At 52.1% G+C, this 19554-nt stretch overlaps 1 protein-coding gene across 1 annotated transcript; it reads right to left on the bottom strand.

The window, feature by feature from the left end:
- Positions 1–2816: 2816 nt before the first annotated feature.
- LOC130159875 (T-cell activation Rho GTPase-activating protein-like) lies at positions 2817–9579 on the bottom strand. Its single transcript, XM_056361905.1, has 9 exons — positions 9494–9579; positions 7866–7985; positions 6861–6945; positions 5714–5773; positions 5327–5488; positions 5133–5242; positions 4728–4923; positions 4446–4502; positions 2817–2906 (listed from the first exon to the last, which is right to left on the bottom strand). Exons 1-9 carry the CDS (start codon positions 9577–9579, stop codon positions 2817–2819), a joined length of 966 nt encoding a protein of 321 aa, XP_056217880.1.
- Positions 9580–19554: the final 9975 nt, after the last annotated feature.

The raw sequence follows: 19554 nt of genomic DNA, 5'->3' as shown, positions 1-19554 counted from the left end.
ATACTTAACCCTAAGACTTAAAATTCAGATTTAACCCTAAGACTCAGTCTATAAGATGTAAACTTAAGACTTAACCTTAAGACTTAAATTTAAGACTTAACCCTAAGACTTCACCTTAGAACATTAAGACTTAACTCTAGACTTAACCCTAAGACACAATCTTGAGACTTAACCCTAAGACTTAACCTAAAGTTTAACTTTAAAACTTAACCCTAAGACTGAACCCTAAGACTTAACCCTATGACTTAAACTTAAGGCTCAACCTTAAGACTTGACTTTAGGACTTAACCCTCAGAATTAACGCTAAGACTTAACCTTAAGACTTAACCCTAAGTCATAACCCTAAGACTTAAATTTTAAGATTAATTCACCACTCATCCCTCTGACTTAACACTGAGACTTAAACCTAAGACTTAATCTTAAAACTTAATCCTAAGACTTATGCCCAAGACTTAACTCTAAGACTTAACACTAGGAGTTTACTCTAAGACTTAAACTTAAGAATTAAAATTTAGACTTAACTCTAAGTCTCAATACATAAGACGTGAACTTAAGACAACCATAAGACTTAGCCCTAAGACTTAAAATTAAGACTTAAATTTAAGACATAACATTAAGACGTAACCCTAAAACTTAACCCTAAGACTTAAGCTTAAGACTTAAATTTAAGACTTAACCCTGAGACTTAACACAAAGACTTCACCTTAGAACATTAAGACTTAACTCTAGACTTAACCCTAAGACATAATCCTGAGACTTCACCTTAAAACTTAACCCTAAGACTTAACCTATAGTTTAACTTTAAAACTTAACCCTAAGACTGAACCCTAAGAAACAACCTGACGACTTAACCCTGAGACTTAACCTTGAGACTTTACCTTGCGATTTAACCCTGAGGTTTAACCCTGTCTTAATGCTAAGACTTAACTTTAAGATGTACCATTAAGACTTAACCTCAAGACTTAACCCTAAGACTTAACCTTAAAACGTAACCTTAAGATTTACACTAAAAACTTAACCCTATGACTTAAACTTAAGGCTCAACCTTAAGACTTAACTTTAGGACTTAACCCTCAGAATTAACGCTAAGACTTAACCTTAAGACTTAACCCTAAGTCATAACCCTAAGACTTAAATTTTAAGATTAATTCACCACTCATCCCTCTGACTTAACACTGAGACTTAACCCTAAGACTTAATCTTAAAACTTAATCCTAAGACTTATGCCCAAGACTTAACTCTAAGACTTAACTCTAGGAGTTAACTCAAAGACTTAAACTTAAGAATTAAGATGTAGACTTAACTCTAAGGCTCAATACATAAGACTTGAACTTAAGACAACCATAAGGCTTAGCCCTAAGACTTAAAATTAAGACTTAAATTTAAGACATAACATTAAGACGTAACCCTAAAACTTAACCCTAAGACTTAAGCTTAAGACTTAAATTTTAAGACTTAACCCTAAGGCTTAACATAAAGACTTCACCTTAAAACTTAACCCTAAGACTGAACCCTAACGTTTAACCCTAAGATATAACCTTAAGACTTAACACTAAGATTGAACCTTAAGAGACAACGTTACGACTTAACCCTGATACTTAACGTTGACACTTTACCTTGAGACTTAACCCTGAGATTTAACCCTAAGACTATTAAGCATTCGCTAAGACTTAACTTTAAGATGTACCATTAAGACTTAACCCCAAGACTTAACCTTAAAGATTTAACCTTAAAACTTAACCTTAAGATTTACACTCATGATTTAACCCTAAGACTTCACCCTAAGACTTAACCTTATGACTTAAACTTAAGGCTCAACCTTAAGACTTAACCCTGAGAATTAAGCCTAAGACATAACCTTAAAACTTGACCCTAAAGTCATAACCCTAAGACTTAAATTTTAAGACTTAACCCAAAGAGTTATCCCTAAGACTTATCCCCAAGACTTAACTCTTAAGGGTTAACCCTAAGACTTAAACTTAAGCATTAAACTTTATAGTTAACCCCAAGACTCAATCCATAAGTCTTAAACTTAAGAGTTAACTTTAAGACTTAACCTTAAGACTTGACCTAAAGACTTAACCTTAACACTTAAATATTAAGACTTAACCCAAAGACTTATCCCTAAGATAAATTTTAAGACTTAACCTGAAGACTTAACCTTAAAAGCTAACCCTAAGAATGAAGCCTAAGACTTAACCCTAAGATATAACCTTAAGCCCTAACACTAAGACTGAACCTTAAGACAGGCCCTGGGCCTGAGCCATCTCTGCAGGGATGAGGCCTTCCTCGGCGTCCGTCCCTCAAACCCTCCCTCCGGCCCCCACGATCCGTCCCTAAAACACTTCCCCTCTGGCCCCCAGTCCCTGCTGGCCCTGAAGGCCGGCCACAGCACTTGGTTTCAAGCCTGAGCTGGTCATGTCATGGCTGTTCTGGAATGTGGTACAGTGAAAGAAGAGATTGAAATGGCAAATGTTCCCCCCCAGAGTGGTCCCATGCTGGCAAAGGTTGTCCGAGGAGGTTGTGGGCTCTCTGTCCTTGCAGATCTTCAAAGGCCAAGGGCACACAGTTCTCTGCAACCTGCTCTAGATGAGCGTGCTGGAGCAGAGGGCTTGGCCCAGAGGACCTCCACGGGTCCCTTCCAACCCCACCCTCCTGTGTGGCTCTGTGCTTTGCTTTTCCTCCTAAAGCTCCTCAACTCAGCCCCGATGCCCGCTGGAAAGGGTGCTGGGGCAAGGGATGATCCCAAACTCCTCCCCGAGGGTCCTTCCCAGCACAAGAGCTCCCCACTCCGGAAGACACGATGGCAGACACGGTCAGGAGAGGGAAAAGATTCTTTTATTGTCAACACCAGCTGCGAGGGCCCAGGAGTCACAGCGGTTCAGCCGGTGAAAGTCAGTCAGCACCTGCAACGACAGAGTCAGAAAGCTCTGCTAAGCCCCCAGAGGCAGGAAGAGGCAGGATTTGGTTCCCCCTTCTTTGGAGGACACTGTTTCTGAGGAATTCCTCATGGCCCAGAAGGGAGAGCTCTTGCTGGCCTCCACTAGGGGCCTTCTCCCCAGGGGTGACCTCCCTAGGGAGCTGTGCGTGCGCAGGGATGCTGACAGTGCCCCTGTGCCACGCAGCAGGGCTCGATGGGGAGCCCCTGGGGAGCTGCCGTGGGGCTCATCCCAAACCCTGCTCAGCACCAGCCCTCGCCGGCCCTTGCCAGCCAGCTGGGCTGACTTAGGGCCGTGTTCAGACTCGGGAAAGATGGGCAGCAGCGCCTGGTACGCACCTGGCCTTCCTGACGTGCTGCACCGTCCTGAATTTTCTCAGGTTTGGGCCCGCAAAGTCATTTCCTCTCTTCTCCGTTTTATTTTTGCTGTGCTGTCCCTCTCCTCTGCCCAGATTTCTTTTCTCTTTCTTTGTCTCGAGTTTTCCTTCTCCTGGTGGGATCCTGAAAAACTTTCCACCCCACAGCGTGATGAGAGGGGGAAAGCCCCAAGCCCCTGCAGTGAGCTCTCAGGTCAGGCAAGGGGAGCTCTTCCTACCTGGTTTCCTGGGGCAGGCTGGTCAGTTGTTGCAGGCATGCCGGGGACTCTGCCGTGCCCTCGGGGGTGGCTGGAGGCAAATCTGGAGGTGCCTAAACCAGAAACGTGGGAGGTAACGGGTGGCAAGTAAGGGCCTGGGGTAGTGAGGGCCTGACTGCCAAATTGCCATCTTAGCTCTACAGAGGAGATGCTGGTTTGCATCATGCACATTTTGCACAGTCCAGCCACTGCAGCCTAGACTTGATGAAGCTGCGATGGAATAGGATCTGAGCAAAAGCCCTCTCAAGGTGACAGCTACTCCCTTCTGTCCTTTTGTGGGTGTTTTGTAGGTATGTTTTGTTTGATGAAGCAGATCATACTTCATGAAATGCATTCCAGAAACAGCCTTTCCAGTTTTCCTTAACACGTACCACGCTGGGGGGAGAGGAGGAGCCCCAAAGGCACAAGAGAGCGGCTGCCAGGAGGAGGCCCAGCGGCTGCTTGGCCTCCTGGGAAATTACTGTCCCACTTGAGACATGTTGTCCCAGTGTCTGTGGAGCTGCCGTACCTCTGCCGCTTTGGGCCCTGCCCCTGTGTCTCCCCCAGCTCCTCTGTCGATGTCCAGCAGAGAGGCGTCTGCATCCAGAAAGGCTTCTGCCGGACGCTGGGTGTCTGCTGTGCCTGCAGGGCCACTTTGCTCTTCGCACTGCAGCTCTGGAAAGCAAAAGCACGTGCAGCAGCGCGACTTCTTGGAAGTCAAGTACATCTCAAGCAAAGCCCAGCCAAGCCCTACACCGCTTGTCTCCTCAACGTTGAGGTTTCTGGCATCCCGAGCCCCAGTGTCTGTGACAAGCCTCAGCCCCTCCTCCTACCTGTGCGCCTGTCCATGGGTGCTGGCACCTCCTCGGCTGATGGAGGGGAGAGGCCGGCCACCTCCCCCCCAAAGATGTCCCCGCAGTTTTCAATGAGGAACTCCACCAGCACGTTCACCTGCAGACATGAAAGCCTTGGTCTCAAGCCAGGTGCCTGCAGACATGTCAAGCAGCCTTTCCCACTGCTGACCCTTTGTCTGCGCAGGTGGCTGCGGCTGGGGGTTGCTCTTCCAGGCACCCAGCCCACCAGCCCTGGCTCAAGGGAGGAGGCAGCCAGGGACCTCTCAACAGCCAAGCTCCGATGGGCCGGGAAGGCAGCAGCCGGCTGCTGGGTAGGGCGTACCTTCTCGGTCACTGCCAGCATGGCCTGCAGCGGGAGCAGGTCCTCGTTGGGTGGGCTCAGCAGGTTGGGCCCGATGCAGATGGCCAGGTTGCTGCAGCTCATTCTGCTGGTGGCTGCGTTGTGGCCGATGTGCTGCAGCAGGGCCATCAGCCGCTTCAGGAGGAGGAGATTGGCCACAGGCAACTTGTCAGCCACCCTGAGGGAAGAGGAAGACAAGGCTGATGAAGCAGAGGGTGCCCACAGCCGTCCCTGCAGCTGGCCCCAGGCGGGTGGGAGCCAGCAGCCGTGTTGCACAGCTTTGCAGCTGCCCGAAAAGACAGCTTTCTGAGGAACCCATGCCTTTGCAGGCAGGTCCCAGAACTCTCCCGGTCCCTGCTCAACAGGCCGGCGGCTGCCCACACTTACGCTTTCAGCTCCTCCACCTTGGCCTGCTTGCTGGCCCTCTCCATGGCTGCCATCCAGTCCTCGTAGAGGTCGATGACGAGGAGCTTGGTGGGGATGCTTCGCAGGAATTCCTGCAATGCCAAGGGCTGCAGGTGAGCCTTTGAACGCTGCAGGCCAGCCAGGAGCTCCTCCAGCTGCAGCTCAGAAGCGCTCACCTTCAAGATGACGGCCAGCAGCAGTGCAGGCTGGCTTCCCACATCGACTTCCGTGCCGCGGTCCAGGGCCTCGCGTAGCTGCCGAAGTTCTGTGCCGCCGGCAGCTCTGCGGAATATCCCCTCCGTCGTCGGTCCTTCCTGGTGCAGGACAGCCAGCAGCTCCTGCAAGAGATGCAGGACAGTGGCTTGGCTGAGGAGCTGCCCTGCAGCAGCGGTGGCCATGGCCAGCGCTCTTCCCCAGGCTGGGCTCTGTCCTCCTGCAAAGGGGCTGGGAGCAGAGAAGCGTGAGCCATGGGCAGAGAGCCCAATTCCCCAGTACCTGGAGCCAGGGGACGCTGCCTGTGGACTGAGTGGGGGGCTGGGGACCCCGTGTCCAGGCTGGCTTACCTGGATGGGCCGGGGCAGCGTGTTGTCCTCCCCACAGAGGGCTGCCAGGGGCTGCCCAAAGAGCGCCCTGCTGCAGCCGGAGCCCGCCTGCCCTGGTGCCTGGGCAGCGGCCGGGGTGCGCCGTAGAGCAAAGGGCCAGGGCAGCCCCATCCTCCTCCTGCTGCTGCTGCTGCTCCCTCCTGCTGCAAAGGAAAACAGAGTAAGACGCCATCAACGGAGAACCCCAGGCCAGCGGTCCCAGAGCCTGCCCTGCCCTGCTCTGTCCTGCCCGCAGCGCGATGCTGTGTAGTGCGGCAGGACAGGCAGGGAGCCAGCAGCTGGAACCGTGGCTTTGGCCCAGCAGCTGTGGCTTGGAGGCTGCCGAGAGCTGGTGTGCCACCAGGACAGCCTGTCCCAGCCCTTGCCCTGCCCTCCTGCAAGCTGTGGGCAGCCGCAGAGGCTCTGTGTCCTGCAGAAGCTCATGCAGCGGCCGCTCTCCAGCAGGTGTCCTTGCTAGTCCAGGTGCTGTCCTCCCGTGCGGTGCCCAACCTGCATGGCGACACTCAGGGGACAAGTGAGCACAGTTCAATCCACTGCAGGAGGCTGCCTTTCTTTCCCAAACTCACCTGGCTCGTGGCAAAGTCCCCCTGCGTTTGCAGATGGGGCCGTCGCAGGCCCTTGCTTGGGATGAGCCTGCAAGAACCAAGAATCGGGCTGCGCTTGGAGAGCAGCCCCGCAGCAGAAAGGGCCAGCGGCGAGCTGCCCCCCGGCACCAGCAGCCTAAGCATGGCAGAGCTGGGACCCTCTGGCCTCCCAGGCTCTCTGCCCCGTGCGGCAGGTTTCGTCCCAGCTCCGCCAGCCAGCCAGTACGTACCAGCGTTCCTGGTGTCTCCCCAACCCCCTCTGCTGCGGAGTGGTACTGTGGGAACCCCCGCCCTCCTGCACATGGTCACCCCACTGGCTGCACATCCCAGCACAGCCAGAGATGGGTGCAAGGCAGCCATTCTCACCTCTGCCTGTGCCTCCATCAGCCTCTCCAGGCTCCTGGCGCGCACTGTCCTCCACTGGGCGGGAGAGAAGGAGGGGAAGAAGGTGAGCAGCCATGGGTCTGCTGCTCGGCTGCAGGAGCAGTGCTTGGGGACAGGGCCCAGAGCAGAGAGACACTCACGGCGTGGCGGCGGCTCAGCTCCTTCTCCAGGAGCTTGATGGATGTTAGGCGGGTGACGCGGGCTCCCGTGCGTCCTTCTGGTGTCCTGTGCACCGGGAAGGGAGAGGGAGAGAGCTGGGTGAGCCCCAAGCCGTCTCTTGTCTCTTGTCAGGCAGCTGTGCGCGAGAGCTGCCTGCAGCCCCAGGGGCACCTTCCCCAGCTGGGGGCTGTGTTCCCCCGTGGGCCCAGCTTCTCCTGGAGCACCCCCCCCCCGGCTTACCCCAGCAGCGTGGCCACCCACAGCTCCTTCAGTGCCTGGGAGCTGCAGAAAGAGAGGAGAGACAGCGTCAGGCCCTGCTGCCCCCAGCCCTGGGCAAAGGTGGGGGCCTGCACAGCCCTGCCCCGTGGGGCAGGACAGAGGCGCTGTCAAAGCCCTGGGTTGCTCTGTCCTGCCTGAGCAGCTGTATTTGCCCTTCCCTTCTGGGGGCCAAAAGGTGACGAGGGGATGCAGGATGGGGAAGCATCCCCCATCCCTCCCTCCCTGCCACCGAGCTGCCTGCTCCCTGCCCAGGCTCTGCACGCAAGGCAGAGGCCAGTCTTCACGGGATGGCGTGGGCACGGCTGGGAAGCTCTCCTGCCCGACCACGACTCACCCAAAAGTGGCAATGCAGGAGCCGGTGGGCCAGGCGAGGATGACAGAGGTGCTGTCCTCATCGGTGCCTTGCTCCTCCTCCTCCTGTCCCTCCTGCCCCGCAGCCTCCTTCCCGCTGCTGAGCACCCACAGCTGGTCCAGGGCCAGGCAGAGCTGTGGGCGCAGGCTGGTGCCATGTCTGCAGAGAGCAGAAGCCGGCCCTGAGCTGGAGCGGGGCTCCTTGGGCTGGGTCCCCACGCGCAGAGCCCTGTCCCCCACCTGCCCTTGGGACGGACGTTGGTGCCTCCAGCACCGAGGGGCCGGGGCCTGGGGCTGGTGCCAGGGTGTCCCTGGGCCGGGGCTGGGGGGAAGGATCTGGGCTCTGAGGGTCTTACCGCAACTTGGCGACCACCAGTTCCTTGTGGAGGAGGAGCAGGCGCCTCTCGCTCCTCTTGCGGCCCCGGGTCAGCCGCACGTCTGCGCTCAGCACCGGCTCGGCGTCGCTGAGAGCCTCCCTGCAGAGCAGAGAGCGGCGGGCATGAGCAACGTCAGTGCTGCGTGGCCCAGCTGTGCCCGCGTGTCCCCGAGCCCTGGGGGAGCCCACCTGGAGCTGCAGCAGCAGCTGGCCTGGCCCATCCTGCCCGGGAGAGGAGGGCCCTGGCCGTGCAGCGAGGAGGGGGCCCAGCCGGCGACGGGGAGGCTGGGAAGCGGGGTGCTGGTGCTGTGGCAGCGCTGCTGGGCCAGAGGCTGCCTCCTGCCAGCGCCGCTGCGTGCCAGCACGGCTCTGCCCTGCTGCCTGTGGTGGCCGTGGGCTCCCCGTGACCAACGGTCTGAGCCCAACGGAAAGTGGGCGGGGCCTGCGGGGGCGGGGCTGGGGCCCTCTCCAGTATGGCCGGCCCTGCCTTGCCCGGGGGAGCCCCGAGCAGGACAGGGCAGGGGGCAAGGGCCACCTCCCTGCGCCTGCGGCCAGCGCTTTCACCTGGCTTTTTGACAGGGTCCTGCTCAATAAAAGAAGCTGTTTTTCCTAGAGATGACCATTGTGGCTAGAGGCAGACTCCTCTTGGTGGAGGCCGGCCTAGCCGTTGGAAGGCCTCTGGCACACAGGCCGTGCTAGGCCTCAGGCCCCAAGGCGCTGGAATTGGAGCAGGCCCACCGGGAGGAAAAACTTCCATTTTTACCAAAAGACGGGGGGACTAGCAGCAGTAAAGAGCCGCTCGGGTCCTGCCAGGCGCCACAGGGAAATGAAAGGTGTGGTGAGCTTCGGCAGGAATTGTGGTGCCCCTGGAGCACCACCCTTGCTTGGGAAGGCTTTATCCCACCTGGGTGTTAAGGCTTCACCCTTGGCGATCAGGGCTGGATGAGCACCACCCAGGAGCCCCTGCCCTGTTAGCCATGACCTTCACCCAGCCGGTGGCCAACACGGCCAGGGGCGAGTTTGTGGGGTAGGCCATGACCATGGCAAAGAAGGGACCCGTAGCCAGCTTTTGATGGCCCGTGTCTGGTTTCACTGTTGACCCTAAGCAATGCCTTGCTCCAAATAGAAGCGATGCAGAGAGTTACACACCCGCCCTTTTCAGGAAAAATGCAGGACATCAGAGACATGTAGCAAGTTCTCTGCTGGCTGTTGTACACTGCAGCAAGAAGCAGCGTGGGTCCAGTGGCTAATGCTGGAAGGGGAATTCAGCACTTCTGGGAAAGGGATATAAAGGCACTCTTGTGGGCCAGGCTGGGATTGGGGAGGCTGGGTGGGTGTCTGGGGTCCCAGCTTTCCTGCAGTGCTGACTGTGTGCCTGCTGCTTGTTCTTCCCTGCAACGCCGGTTGCATCCACCTGCTGGGGCTGTGCTTGGGAAGGGCACCGGGGGTGAGCAAGCCCATGGGAGAGGGCTGGGGGGAAGCTCTTCTCCAGAGATCTACCAGAAACTGTCCAGAGCATCCGAGAGGATGCTCTGTGTGACAAGGGAAGGTGCCCGTTGGTCCAATGTATGGAGCCTGCAGGGCTCCCATCAGGGTCCTTTGACCTACCCGTCCTCCAGCCAGCAATCCAGGTGCCCCTGGGGGGTCCCATGTTGGTCTCCTGAGGTACCCTTTAGCCCCGGTGAAGGTGTCATGCCTCAGTGTGTGCTTGCAGGGCATGTTTCCTTCCTGCTGACAAGGGCGGAATTGCAGTTAAATGCCCCTGGGCGATCCCGAGCCAAAAGCAGATTTTTTTCTATGGGCCACACTGCTTTGCAGTCCATGTGTGTGGTTCAGCTCCTGCATGGGAGCTGAGGACACGAGGTGACCTAGCTCTGAAGCTGGCCACTCTTGCTCCAGGCAACTCCAGTTGCTTGCGTTTTCCTTCAGCTTCCCCAGCCTGATGATCTCCACTGTCACCTCCTCCCTGTCCTACAAGAAGTATCCCTCTCCAGGCCATTAGGACAGTGGCACAGCACTCAGAATCCAGATCACTGGTAGAGAAGTAGGACAGAGGAAAAGAGAAGTTCTCCTTTGAAAGAAATCCTTGTTTGTCCTCCTTTAGCTACCAGTGGATGAAAAATACGGGGACAGAATTTCAGGCCAGCCACAGCACTGGCTTTCAAGCCTGAGCTTGTAATGTCATGGCTGTTCTGGAATGTGGTACAGTGAAATGAGAGATAGAAATGGCAAATTTTCCCCCCCAGAGCGGTCAAATGCTGGCAGAGGTTGTCCAAGGAGGGTGTGCAGCCTCTGTCCTTGCAGATCTTCAAAGGCCAAGGGCACACATTTCTCTGCGACCTGCTCTAGGTGAGCGTGATGGAGCAGAGGGCTTGGCCCAGAGGACCTCCACGGGTCCCTTCCAACCCCACCCTCCCGTGTGGCTCTGTGCTTTGCTTTTGCCCTGGCGGAGATCTTCAGGGACTTTGCGTTCCATTTTGTGTTGCCTTAGGGCTACAATGTGCTGTGGTTTGGGGGCAACAAGGTTATGGTATGCCAGAGGTCAGGCGAGTTAGTGTCAAAGTGTGTTATTGTTATGGACAGAACCTGTGTTTGTTGGCCCTGTGTTCCTGGGGTTATGGCATTTTTATCATGTGTTCTGTGTGGTGATTTTTTTTTTTGTGGAGAGTGCCTTTTTTCAGCTATTTTGCCTTTGTAGGGTTTGCATGGGGGCCTCTGGTTTGTGTACCAAGTTTCTTCTGGTTGTTTTTCTGCTGTGCTGGTGGACGGTGGTGTTTTTTTCTGTCTTGAAACCATCGTTACAGGCCTAGTATATCTCCTGCAGGTCAGGCAGTGTCACTTCTGGTGTGGTCTGACTCATTTCTGGTGAGTTGGTAGGTAGGTATGGAGGACATGTGGTCCCTCCATGGAGGATGACTGCTAGAGGACTAAGAGGCAGATCTGTGGAGGGGTGAGAGGACTGCTGGCCCATAAGTAGTGACTGTCAGAGGACTAAGTGTACTTGAATTTACGTGGGCTTCCAAATTCATGGTTGTTTCTCCTGCCTTGCGGAAGAGCCATGGGAAGTCACCAGCCACACGGAAGGATAAAGGGTTTCCCACGGCTACGTGGCTTTTTGGGTTTTGCTTTTGAATAAGAAAGTCCTGTCTCTACATGAGTAGAACTATAAACGGTCAATTTTGCCAACTTCAGAAAGCAGGGAGCAGCACTTTTCTGCTGTGCCTCACATGGCGGCCAGGGCACGGTGAGAAACAGCAAGTGAGTTTCTTCCTGGAACCTTCTCCAGGGGAGCAGTGCTGCACTTGTCAAGGTGAGGGGTTTTTTGGCTCTATACGATTGCAAATGTGAGGGGTTCATTTTCAGAACACAGCTATTAGGGAGCAGAACATTTGTGCTGTGCCTCACATGGCTGCAAGGACAGAGTGAGAAACAGCAAGAAAATTCCTTCCTGGCACCTGCTCCAGGGGAACAGTGCTGCCCTTTCCCAAGATGTATTTTTTTTTGGCTCTTAAGGTCTGCAACTCTGAAGGGTCAATTTTGCTCACCACAGAAAGCAGGGAGCAGAACTTTTGTGCTGTGCTGTTCCTCACATGGGTGCCAGGGCAGGGTGAGAAACAGCAAGAGGATTCCTTCCTGGCCCCTTCTCCAGGGGAGCAGTGCTGCCCTTTCACAAAGTGAGCACTGGTTCTGCATGAGTGCAAAATGTTTGGGTCAAATTTCTCACCACAGGAAGTAGGGAGGTGAACTTTTGTGCTGTGCCTCACATGGCTGCCAGGGCAGGGTGAGAACAGCAAGAGAATTCCTTCCTGGAACCTTCTTTATGGGAGGAGTGCTGTACTTTGCCAAAGGGACTTTTTTTGGATCTTAACGACTGCACCGCTGAGGGATTAATTTTTGCTCACCACGGAAAGCAGGGAGCAGCACTTTTGTGCTGTGCCTGACATGGCTGCCAGGGCAGGGTGAGAAGCAGCAAGAGAATTCCTTCCTGCCACCTTCTCCAGGGGAGCAGTGCTGCAGTTTGCCAAGGTGAGGTTTTTGGGCTCTGCGCAATTTCAAAGGTGAGGGGTCCATTTTCTGACCACAGAAGGCAGGGAGCAGAACATTTGTGCTGTGCCTGACATGGCTGCCAGGGCAGGGTGAGAAGCAGCAAGAGAATTCCTTCCTGCCACCTTCTCCAGGGGAGCAGCCCTGCACTTTGTCAAGGTGAGTTTTTTGGGCTGTGCATTATTGCCAGTGTAAAGGTGTCCAGTTTCTCCCCACAGAGAGCAGGGTGCACAACTTCTCTGCTGTGCCTGACGTGGCTGCAAGGACATGGTGAGAAGTAGCAATAAAATTCCTTCTGGAACCCTCTCCAGGGGAGCAGCCCTGCACTTCCCCAGGCCATGTTTTTTGGTTCATGGTTTCCCAGGCCATGAGTTCAAAAGTGCTGTGTCAATTTTCTCACCAGAGAAAGCAGGGAGCAGAACTCTTGTGCTGTGCCTCACATGGCTACCATGCACGGTGGGAAGCAGCAAGAGAATTCCTTCCTGGTACCTTCTCCAGGGGAATTTCCCAGCTCCCGAGGGACTCCTGGCACTGGCTGCAAGGGGGCTCCCAGCCGAAGGGTGGGCCTGGGTGTTGTTGGGGTGTTAATTGGTGATGTCTCCTTTCCTTAGTCACGTTAACACTTTGGGATAACAAATGGATGCTTCGCTCCTGTTGCTCTTTTATCATATCGCTCACAGTAACTGCCACTGGTTCCTTTTATCATATTGCATGCTATTTTCTTTTATTGCAATATAAGAAACTGCATTTGATATATTCCATTATGTGATATACTTGATAGATTTGATTATATTTGATGTGGAGTTCAGCTTTGCTGTCTATCCAGTCAGCCAGCAAAACAGAATTTGATGTAGTCGGCAGCATACGAAGTAAAACTCTCTCTATTTAGGAAAAAAAAAAAAATGTTCCTCGACTTGCTGTTGTCAGGTGGGAACCATTGCCTTATGGTGTTTGGGCCAGAGTGGTCTGGTGGTGCTGGGCAGTTGGGCCATGCCAGGGACAGAGGTTGTGGTGTCTGGCGGGACGTTTGATGCCACTGTATAGATTCCACTGTGTATACGTTTATGTCCAGGGATTCTGTTAAGGGAAGGCTGCTGGCTCGGCAAAGGGACAAGATGTCTGAGCTCCCCGGTTACCACGCTCTGATTTGCTGTGTAGCTCTACGTTAAACACACCTGCGCACAAAGGTTAGGCCAAGCTGACTCTCTAAAGCTGTTAGAAGTGACGAATTAAGGGACCTCTCATGCAGGGAGTCAGCCTTGAGAAGGATGGGGAACAAAGAATGGATGGGGAAAAGATCGGCGTTCTCTTCAGTGATGCAGAAAGAGCCTCTGGGTGAGGACGTTGTGGTCGCAGGAGGAGACAAGCCGATAAGAGTGCTGCGATCCGCAGAATGTTGGTTGGAATTCAGACAAAGGTAATTGTTGTGGGGGGAGATCGTGACCTCTGACTCAGATAGCCCCCCGAGAGAGGGCAAGGCCCCGCTTGGGGAGCACGGGGAGCTAGTAAAAAACCTCAGCAGTGCTGTCTGAGGGTGTGTGCTCGTTTGCATTAAAGCAAGCAACTTGTAACCCATCCCGTGCCTGACTGAAAATGCATGTGTAATGCGCTATGAGTGTGCAAGTGCTCTGCTGTCCATAGTGCGTACCCTCGAGGAACTGGGTGAGCACGCTCAGAGGAAACATTCCCCCGTGCTCCCAGCACTGCCATAAAGAATGCCGGCCTTCTGAAACTTGCAAGCAAGTCTTAGAGGGTTTTTCTCCCTGACCGACTTTATGGTATCATTCCCACCATACTGGAGAAAGCAAATCTTTTTCTGTTTGGTGGTGAAAGCAGCTTGGGGAGCGTCACTGAAGTGCAGCACTTTTTTAACCTCAGGTCTAAAGTGCCACCGGTCCTACCGTGGAATACATCCTTCCTCAGGCTTTCAGCAAACGGAAAGGATGCAACAAACCCACCCCACTAAGACGTCCTGCGCTTTTTTTATCTTCCCTGGAAGGTGGGCACATGACCCTGTTGGGCCATCTGTGCCACCTGCCTGGGAGCCAAGATGGTGCCTTTGCATTTCAGGCTAAGCACTTACCTTCTTTTTTTTCCTTTTCAGCGACTTTAGAGCCACCCTTAGGGAGGCTGGTTAAGCTGGTTTATGTACAGCTGGTCACCAGTGGAGGGAAACGGTAAGCTCCGCTATTGCCTCTGGTGTTTACTTGTTACCTTGTCGCTCGTTTGAGTGATCTTACCGTGCCCCGGCAAGCAGAAGCTATCACGCCACTTTAGGCCTTGGTCTAATAGTCATGCAAAGCAATACTGAAAGTCATTCTGAGATCTGGAACAGGCCCCAATGTGCATTTTATAAAAGTGCATCTTGGCTGCTCTTTATCTTTGCATGGGTTTTTTTCCCGTTTCTCCAGACTGTTGAAGCTCTGAAAGGCGCCAGTGAGCTGCTCTCCCTCAGTTTGCTCCTTTGCCTTTGGGGAGTGCGGTTCATGTTTTCTTCATGGCTTTGCAGAGGAGAAAATCCATGAATACACCACCTTGCTTTTTTCACCTAAGCTAATTTCAGAAACTGCCTCCTTTAACTTAGACATGAAACTCTTCTTAACCTCTTTGTGCACTTGTAGAAAAGCAGGGTGGGGTGGGGGTTGGGGGGTGGGGGTGTCTTCAGGAAGTGCCCGCAAAAGAGCCTGTGGGAGACCCTGTCCCTTGACTCACATGTGGGGTAGTGAAGAGCCTGAGAAAGTCATGGGTGTTTTGGTGTTCACCAAAGCAGGTTTTCGGTTTGGTTTTTTTTTTTCTTATTGTCTTGTTATCTCATGTAGCTTATGCCACCAGGTAGTGACAGCCCGGGGGTGACAGGAGGGGACAGCAGGCAATGGCAGCCTGGAGGGTGACAGGAGGGGACAGTAGGTGGGGACAGGCCTGGGGGGGGGGTACAGGAGAGGACAGCTGTTGGGGACAGCCTGGGGGGTGACAGGAGGGGAGAGCAGGTATTGAAAGCCTGGCGGTGACAGGACCTCAGGCGCCAGATCAGGCCGCGAGAGGCTGAAGGCGACTCACTGCGACCTGCAGGTCACCAACGCCTAGACCATGGAAGGCGCGTGGGGGCGGCAGGCGCGGGATGCGGGGACCGGCCGGCTGGCGGTGGCGCAGGTGGCCAGTGAGGCGATTGGGCCGCGGCCGGCAGCGGTGACTTGTGCTGGGGCCTCAGAGCTGCTCTTCCGTGGTTGTGCGCTGGCAGCTGGCGTGAGGGCTGTGTGCGCAGCCAGGCACAGCAGCGTACGGGGTCGATGTGCGGCACCGTGCGTGGAAGAGGTTTGGTTTCTGGGAACCCTTCTAGGTAAAACGATAAGGAAATGTGGGACAATGCCTTGTAATCACAAACCTGCCAGATTTCTTTGAAACCCGGCAGAGAAGGCTGAACGTGATAGAAAAGGAGTGGATGGCTAATTTGAAGGGGAAAAAAGTGGGTTTGGTGACTGAAATTTGTCTTCAACTACTTTTACTCCACCGCATTGCCAAAGTGGCGCTTGGCTGCTGCAGAAACTGCTCAGTAGCAACGTTTTGGATCAAGAGTGTATCTGTGAGTGAGAATCTATGCAGACCCTGGAAAGCCATCTTGTAGACGGGTGTTCTGTCTCAAGTATACTTGGCATTTCTTGCTAATACAGCTTCTTTGCTACGCCAAAGACATTTTCATTCAGATGTTATTGAGCATCATTTCTTCGTTTCTTTCAAACGGTGCATTTTTTTCCTGGTACTGCGTGTTAAACGGTGTCAGGGCAATACTGAAGTTTTATGGCAGATCACTTATGGTGAATATACCTAGAAATGTTCTTCGAGAAGCCCTAAGTTCTTTTGAATCTCAGAAATGGTGCTTGATTCTCAGAGACGGTAATGGTTTCGTATTACTTAGCGTGCTGTTTCAGTTTGGTAATCTACCATCTGGCAAAGCTTGCATGTGATTAAAGACTTTGGGATATGACAGAAATAAAAAGACTTGGAAACCGTTGCCATTCCTTAAACATTCAAATTTTATCGGGTGTTTTGTTTTGGTTTTTTTCTTTTTTTTTTCCTGTGGTTCTGTGACATTCTCACAACAGTCTTTTCTTTACAATGTGTACTCATAGGTTTTTTCCCTCTTCCTGTTTGATGTATTAAAACTTAAACAGAATAACATGTCTGCTGCGGTAACTGTAACTTTGGCCCTAGCCTTTCAAGTGGTTGGACCTAAGCACGCTGTTTACCTGCAGATAGGTAAAGTATGTTCAGGAGAGTATCTGTGAGGAGACTTAACAGCACGGTGTTAGGGGTCTTGGGGGTGTTACGGGATCGCGTGTCATACGGCGGTAGAGATAGACATGCAGGTAGAGGCAGATGTACAGGTTGTGACACAGATACTTAGTGGAACTTCTGTAAGGGTGTCTTCCCTGTGAAAAGGCAAAAATCCCCCAGTGGTTGTCAGAGCAAAGCTAAGGAATACATTTCAGTGTCATACACATGTATGCGAGATTTTGGGGTTTTACACACAACCGTGAATTTCCGTTTTTATTGAACAGCCTCTACGTGCTTAAAGTCACCTTCAGAAGATGAAGGAAAGAACTCGGCCAGGATGTTCTGCCTAAAGGGGGTTCTCGGAGATCTTCCCTGTGGAGATACGGTCGTGGGTTTTATAACTTGGTGCAGGAGTCCTGACTAAATGGTGACGTGATCTTGGAAAGACCCTTCAGTGAACCTTGAGTGAAGATGGCCAACTTGTTCAGATTTTTCGGGGCCGCGTGATCACGGAAATCTCGTAATAGCAGCAATGCTAATAGAAGCTAAAAGTAAACAGGATTTTAAACATCACTGGGGGAAAAAAAAAGAAAGAGATGGTGGACTCTCTTTGAAGATGGTGGGAAGGCAAAATGGATGGTTGGGATGTGTTTGAAAAGGTGGGAGGCAGGGTGGGGGTGTCCTCTTCCGTGCTCGCTGTTATAGAGACATGTTCTAGGGTTTTGTAAGCTAACAGGAGCAAAAGCAATGTAAGTGAGATCAGGAAAGAACCTCATGCTTTAGCAGACTCTGCTTTAGTGACTTTAGAGACCATTTTGCTGTTGGCATTGAAACGATTCCAAAAAAATGGAAAAGATTTTGCTGCTTGTGTTTGACTATCAGACCTGAAGATTTCTGGAAAGGTAACCTGAGACGATAAAAGCATGACGCTGTGTGTAAAATGTTGGGTTTGTATCTGTAAAGGGATTCCCTGAAGTGCTACGTCACGACATGTCAATATCACTCTTACAAACTGACTGATGCTTTCTCTGTATTGATGTTGTTTCCAGAATACACAGATGATAATGCCCTGATTCCGGGGAACTCATCGGTAACTGTTAGGGGAGTCCCCGTCAGAGGAGTTAAAGCTACCGGCAAAACAGACCTTGGGTAAGTAGCCATAACACGTTGTGTTCTTTGGGAGGGGTTTCAGTGCGTTCACCTTCTTTGTGGCGGTTAGTTTACGGAGGCATTCAGGTTGTATCTTTCTTGTTAAAGCTGCTGTTAAATTGTGTTGTGACAGGGCAGATTTGAAGGTGTCTGTCCCAAAGCAGACTTAGATTTTTCAGCCTGCTGGGACGTGGCATTCAAGCTCCAACAGTGGTAACTGTTCAGACGTTTGAATTGGGTTTGTTCTTGGGCTTGGTTTTTCTGAGAGTCAAGTTCTCCATCCTGTTTCCTCTATGCAGAGAGATTCCTTATTGTATGCTTTTGCTTTTAGTGCTTTTAGAGTAAACGGAGAGACACATTGCAGTGTGAACCGGTGATTTGTTCCCATCTGCCAGCAGTCCGAGTCTCCGTGTTTGACTGCTTCCTTTGTCTGGGGGAGGGGGGCAGGGTATTCTTACACCCCAAAGGGGGGTGTGTGTGTGTGGGCTGCATGCTGTCTCCAGAGGAAGGACTGAGAGTGGCCAGCTGGCAAACCATGCAAACAAGAAGTTTCATTCTTAAGTGCTTCCTATTAGATTCCTAAAGACAATGTCTATGTCGGGCAAGAGAAAAAGAACAACATCCTAAAGCGTATTGCCTTTTGTGCCAGGACGGTGAAGGAACAGTTGATCTTTTCCAAACCTGAAGCTCAGAAAGCAGTTGAGCACATTCCCAAATGTTAGTAGTTACCTTTCTAAGTTTGTTTTCAGCCTAAGCTGCTCTCTGTGCTCCAGGTATTACTGCTGTATTCCTCAGATTTATGGAGGACAGAGAATCTGATTACAATTGCAGATACTCAAATGTAAGCCTGACTACAGCATTATCGCCGTCATCGATGTATTCGTCCAGTCCAGTTCTGTATCAGCTGCATCAGCATGGTTTGAATGGTCATGTTTTCAAGGCTTCTTCAAGACAGACCTCTCCTCCACCATTAGTAGATACTATTGACTTGTGGTTTTGCCATGTCTTTCTAATGTTAGTTCTCAATACATAAAGTGTACTGGCGAGTTACAGCGTGTCTCAAACAAACAGTACCGCGTCATCCTAGTACCCATGAAGCATCTGCAAGCAAAACCCCCTGAATTTATGTGGCTCTCCTGTAAGCTTTGGGCATATTACTGCAGTAGGTGTTGCAGTGCTTTCAGGCGCTACCAAGGCTTTCTGGATGCCACAGCACTGTGCTTCTAAACATGGCCTGGTTTGGGGGGTTAATTTAGATGGGGATGCTTAGTGCTGTCTTGTCAATATCGCCTCGGTTTCTGGTTGGATGGCACCCTCTCCTGGTGTTGGAATGCTGCCCTAAAATGAGAGGCTAGGTGCCCCTAGCATCAAAGATCCAAGAAATACCTGCCCGTGGGGATCAGGGATGTATGCCGCTGCTCTCCTAAAGTTGCAAATGGATCGGGCAGGTTAGCTTTCTCTTCCTTCAGCTGGAAACATTGTGGAAACAACTGGTAGAGTCGTTAGTGTTTGGGAATGATGAACGCATGGTGTCACGGTGGAGAGGCCTTCAGAAATGCGTTAGTCACCTTGTAGTATCTTCCTCAAGGCAAGTGGATGGAGAAACCATGGTGTGGTAATCTAAAGCGTTTCCTCGCACTTCCTCATGTTCAGGAGGTACGTGGCTGTACTTGCGAGCCTGGTGGTGGTGTAGCAGTGGCAGGAAGTATGAGCCTTTCTATTTGTGCAGGACTTGCACAGCAGCCTTTGGGTTGCCTCTGCTCGTGGGACGCTTTGGATGATGTATGAATTGTTTGTTAACTGATGGACGGTTGCATGTGTGATTCATGAGTAGCATGCAGGTACAGACCAATGAGTATGTGGAATCTCGGCAAGGGCTTGTGTGCCATAAGTGTTTCCTAAAATATTGTAGCATGTTCAAGATGATCTTAAAGCAAATTCTGGTAATCCAGGCTTTTTTCCTTATTTTTTTAACACAGGCCTCCTCGACCACAGAAAATCCTTGGAACTGCTTTCAGGTGATGTTTCTACTGCTATTGGTAGTCACTTTAGGCTAGAGGATGGTGGGTACCTGAACACAGTGCTTGGGCCTCCACAAAGAAGCACTTTTCTACAGACACCTGTTCTTGTTTTGTCAGGGGAGTGTAGAAACCAAAGTGCTCTATCTGGTACCTGTTTGTGATAGTGGGGCTATACAGATTGCC

Source organism: Falco biarmicus, chromosome 16, assembly GCF_023638135.1.
Source record: "Falco biarmicus isolate bFalBia1 chromosome 16, bFalBia1.pri, whole genome shotgun sequence".
Taxonomy (NCBI): Eukaryota; Metazoa; Chordata; class Aves; order Falconiformes; family Falconidae; genus Falco; species Falco biarmicus.
The sequence above is the reverse complement of the archived record's forward strand: the minus strand, read 5'-3'. Positions and strand labels throughout refer to the sequence as shown.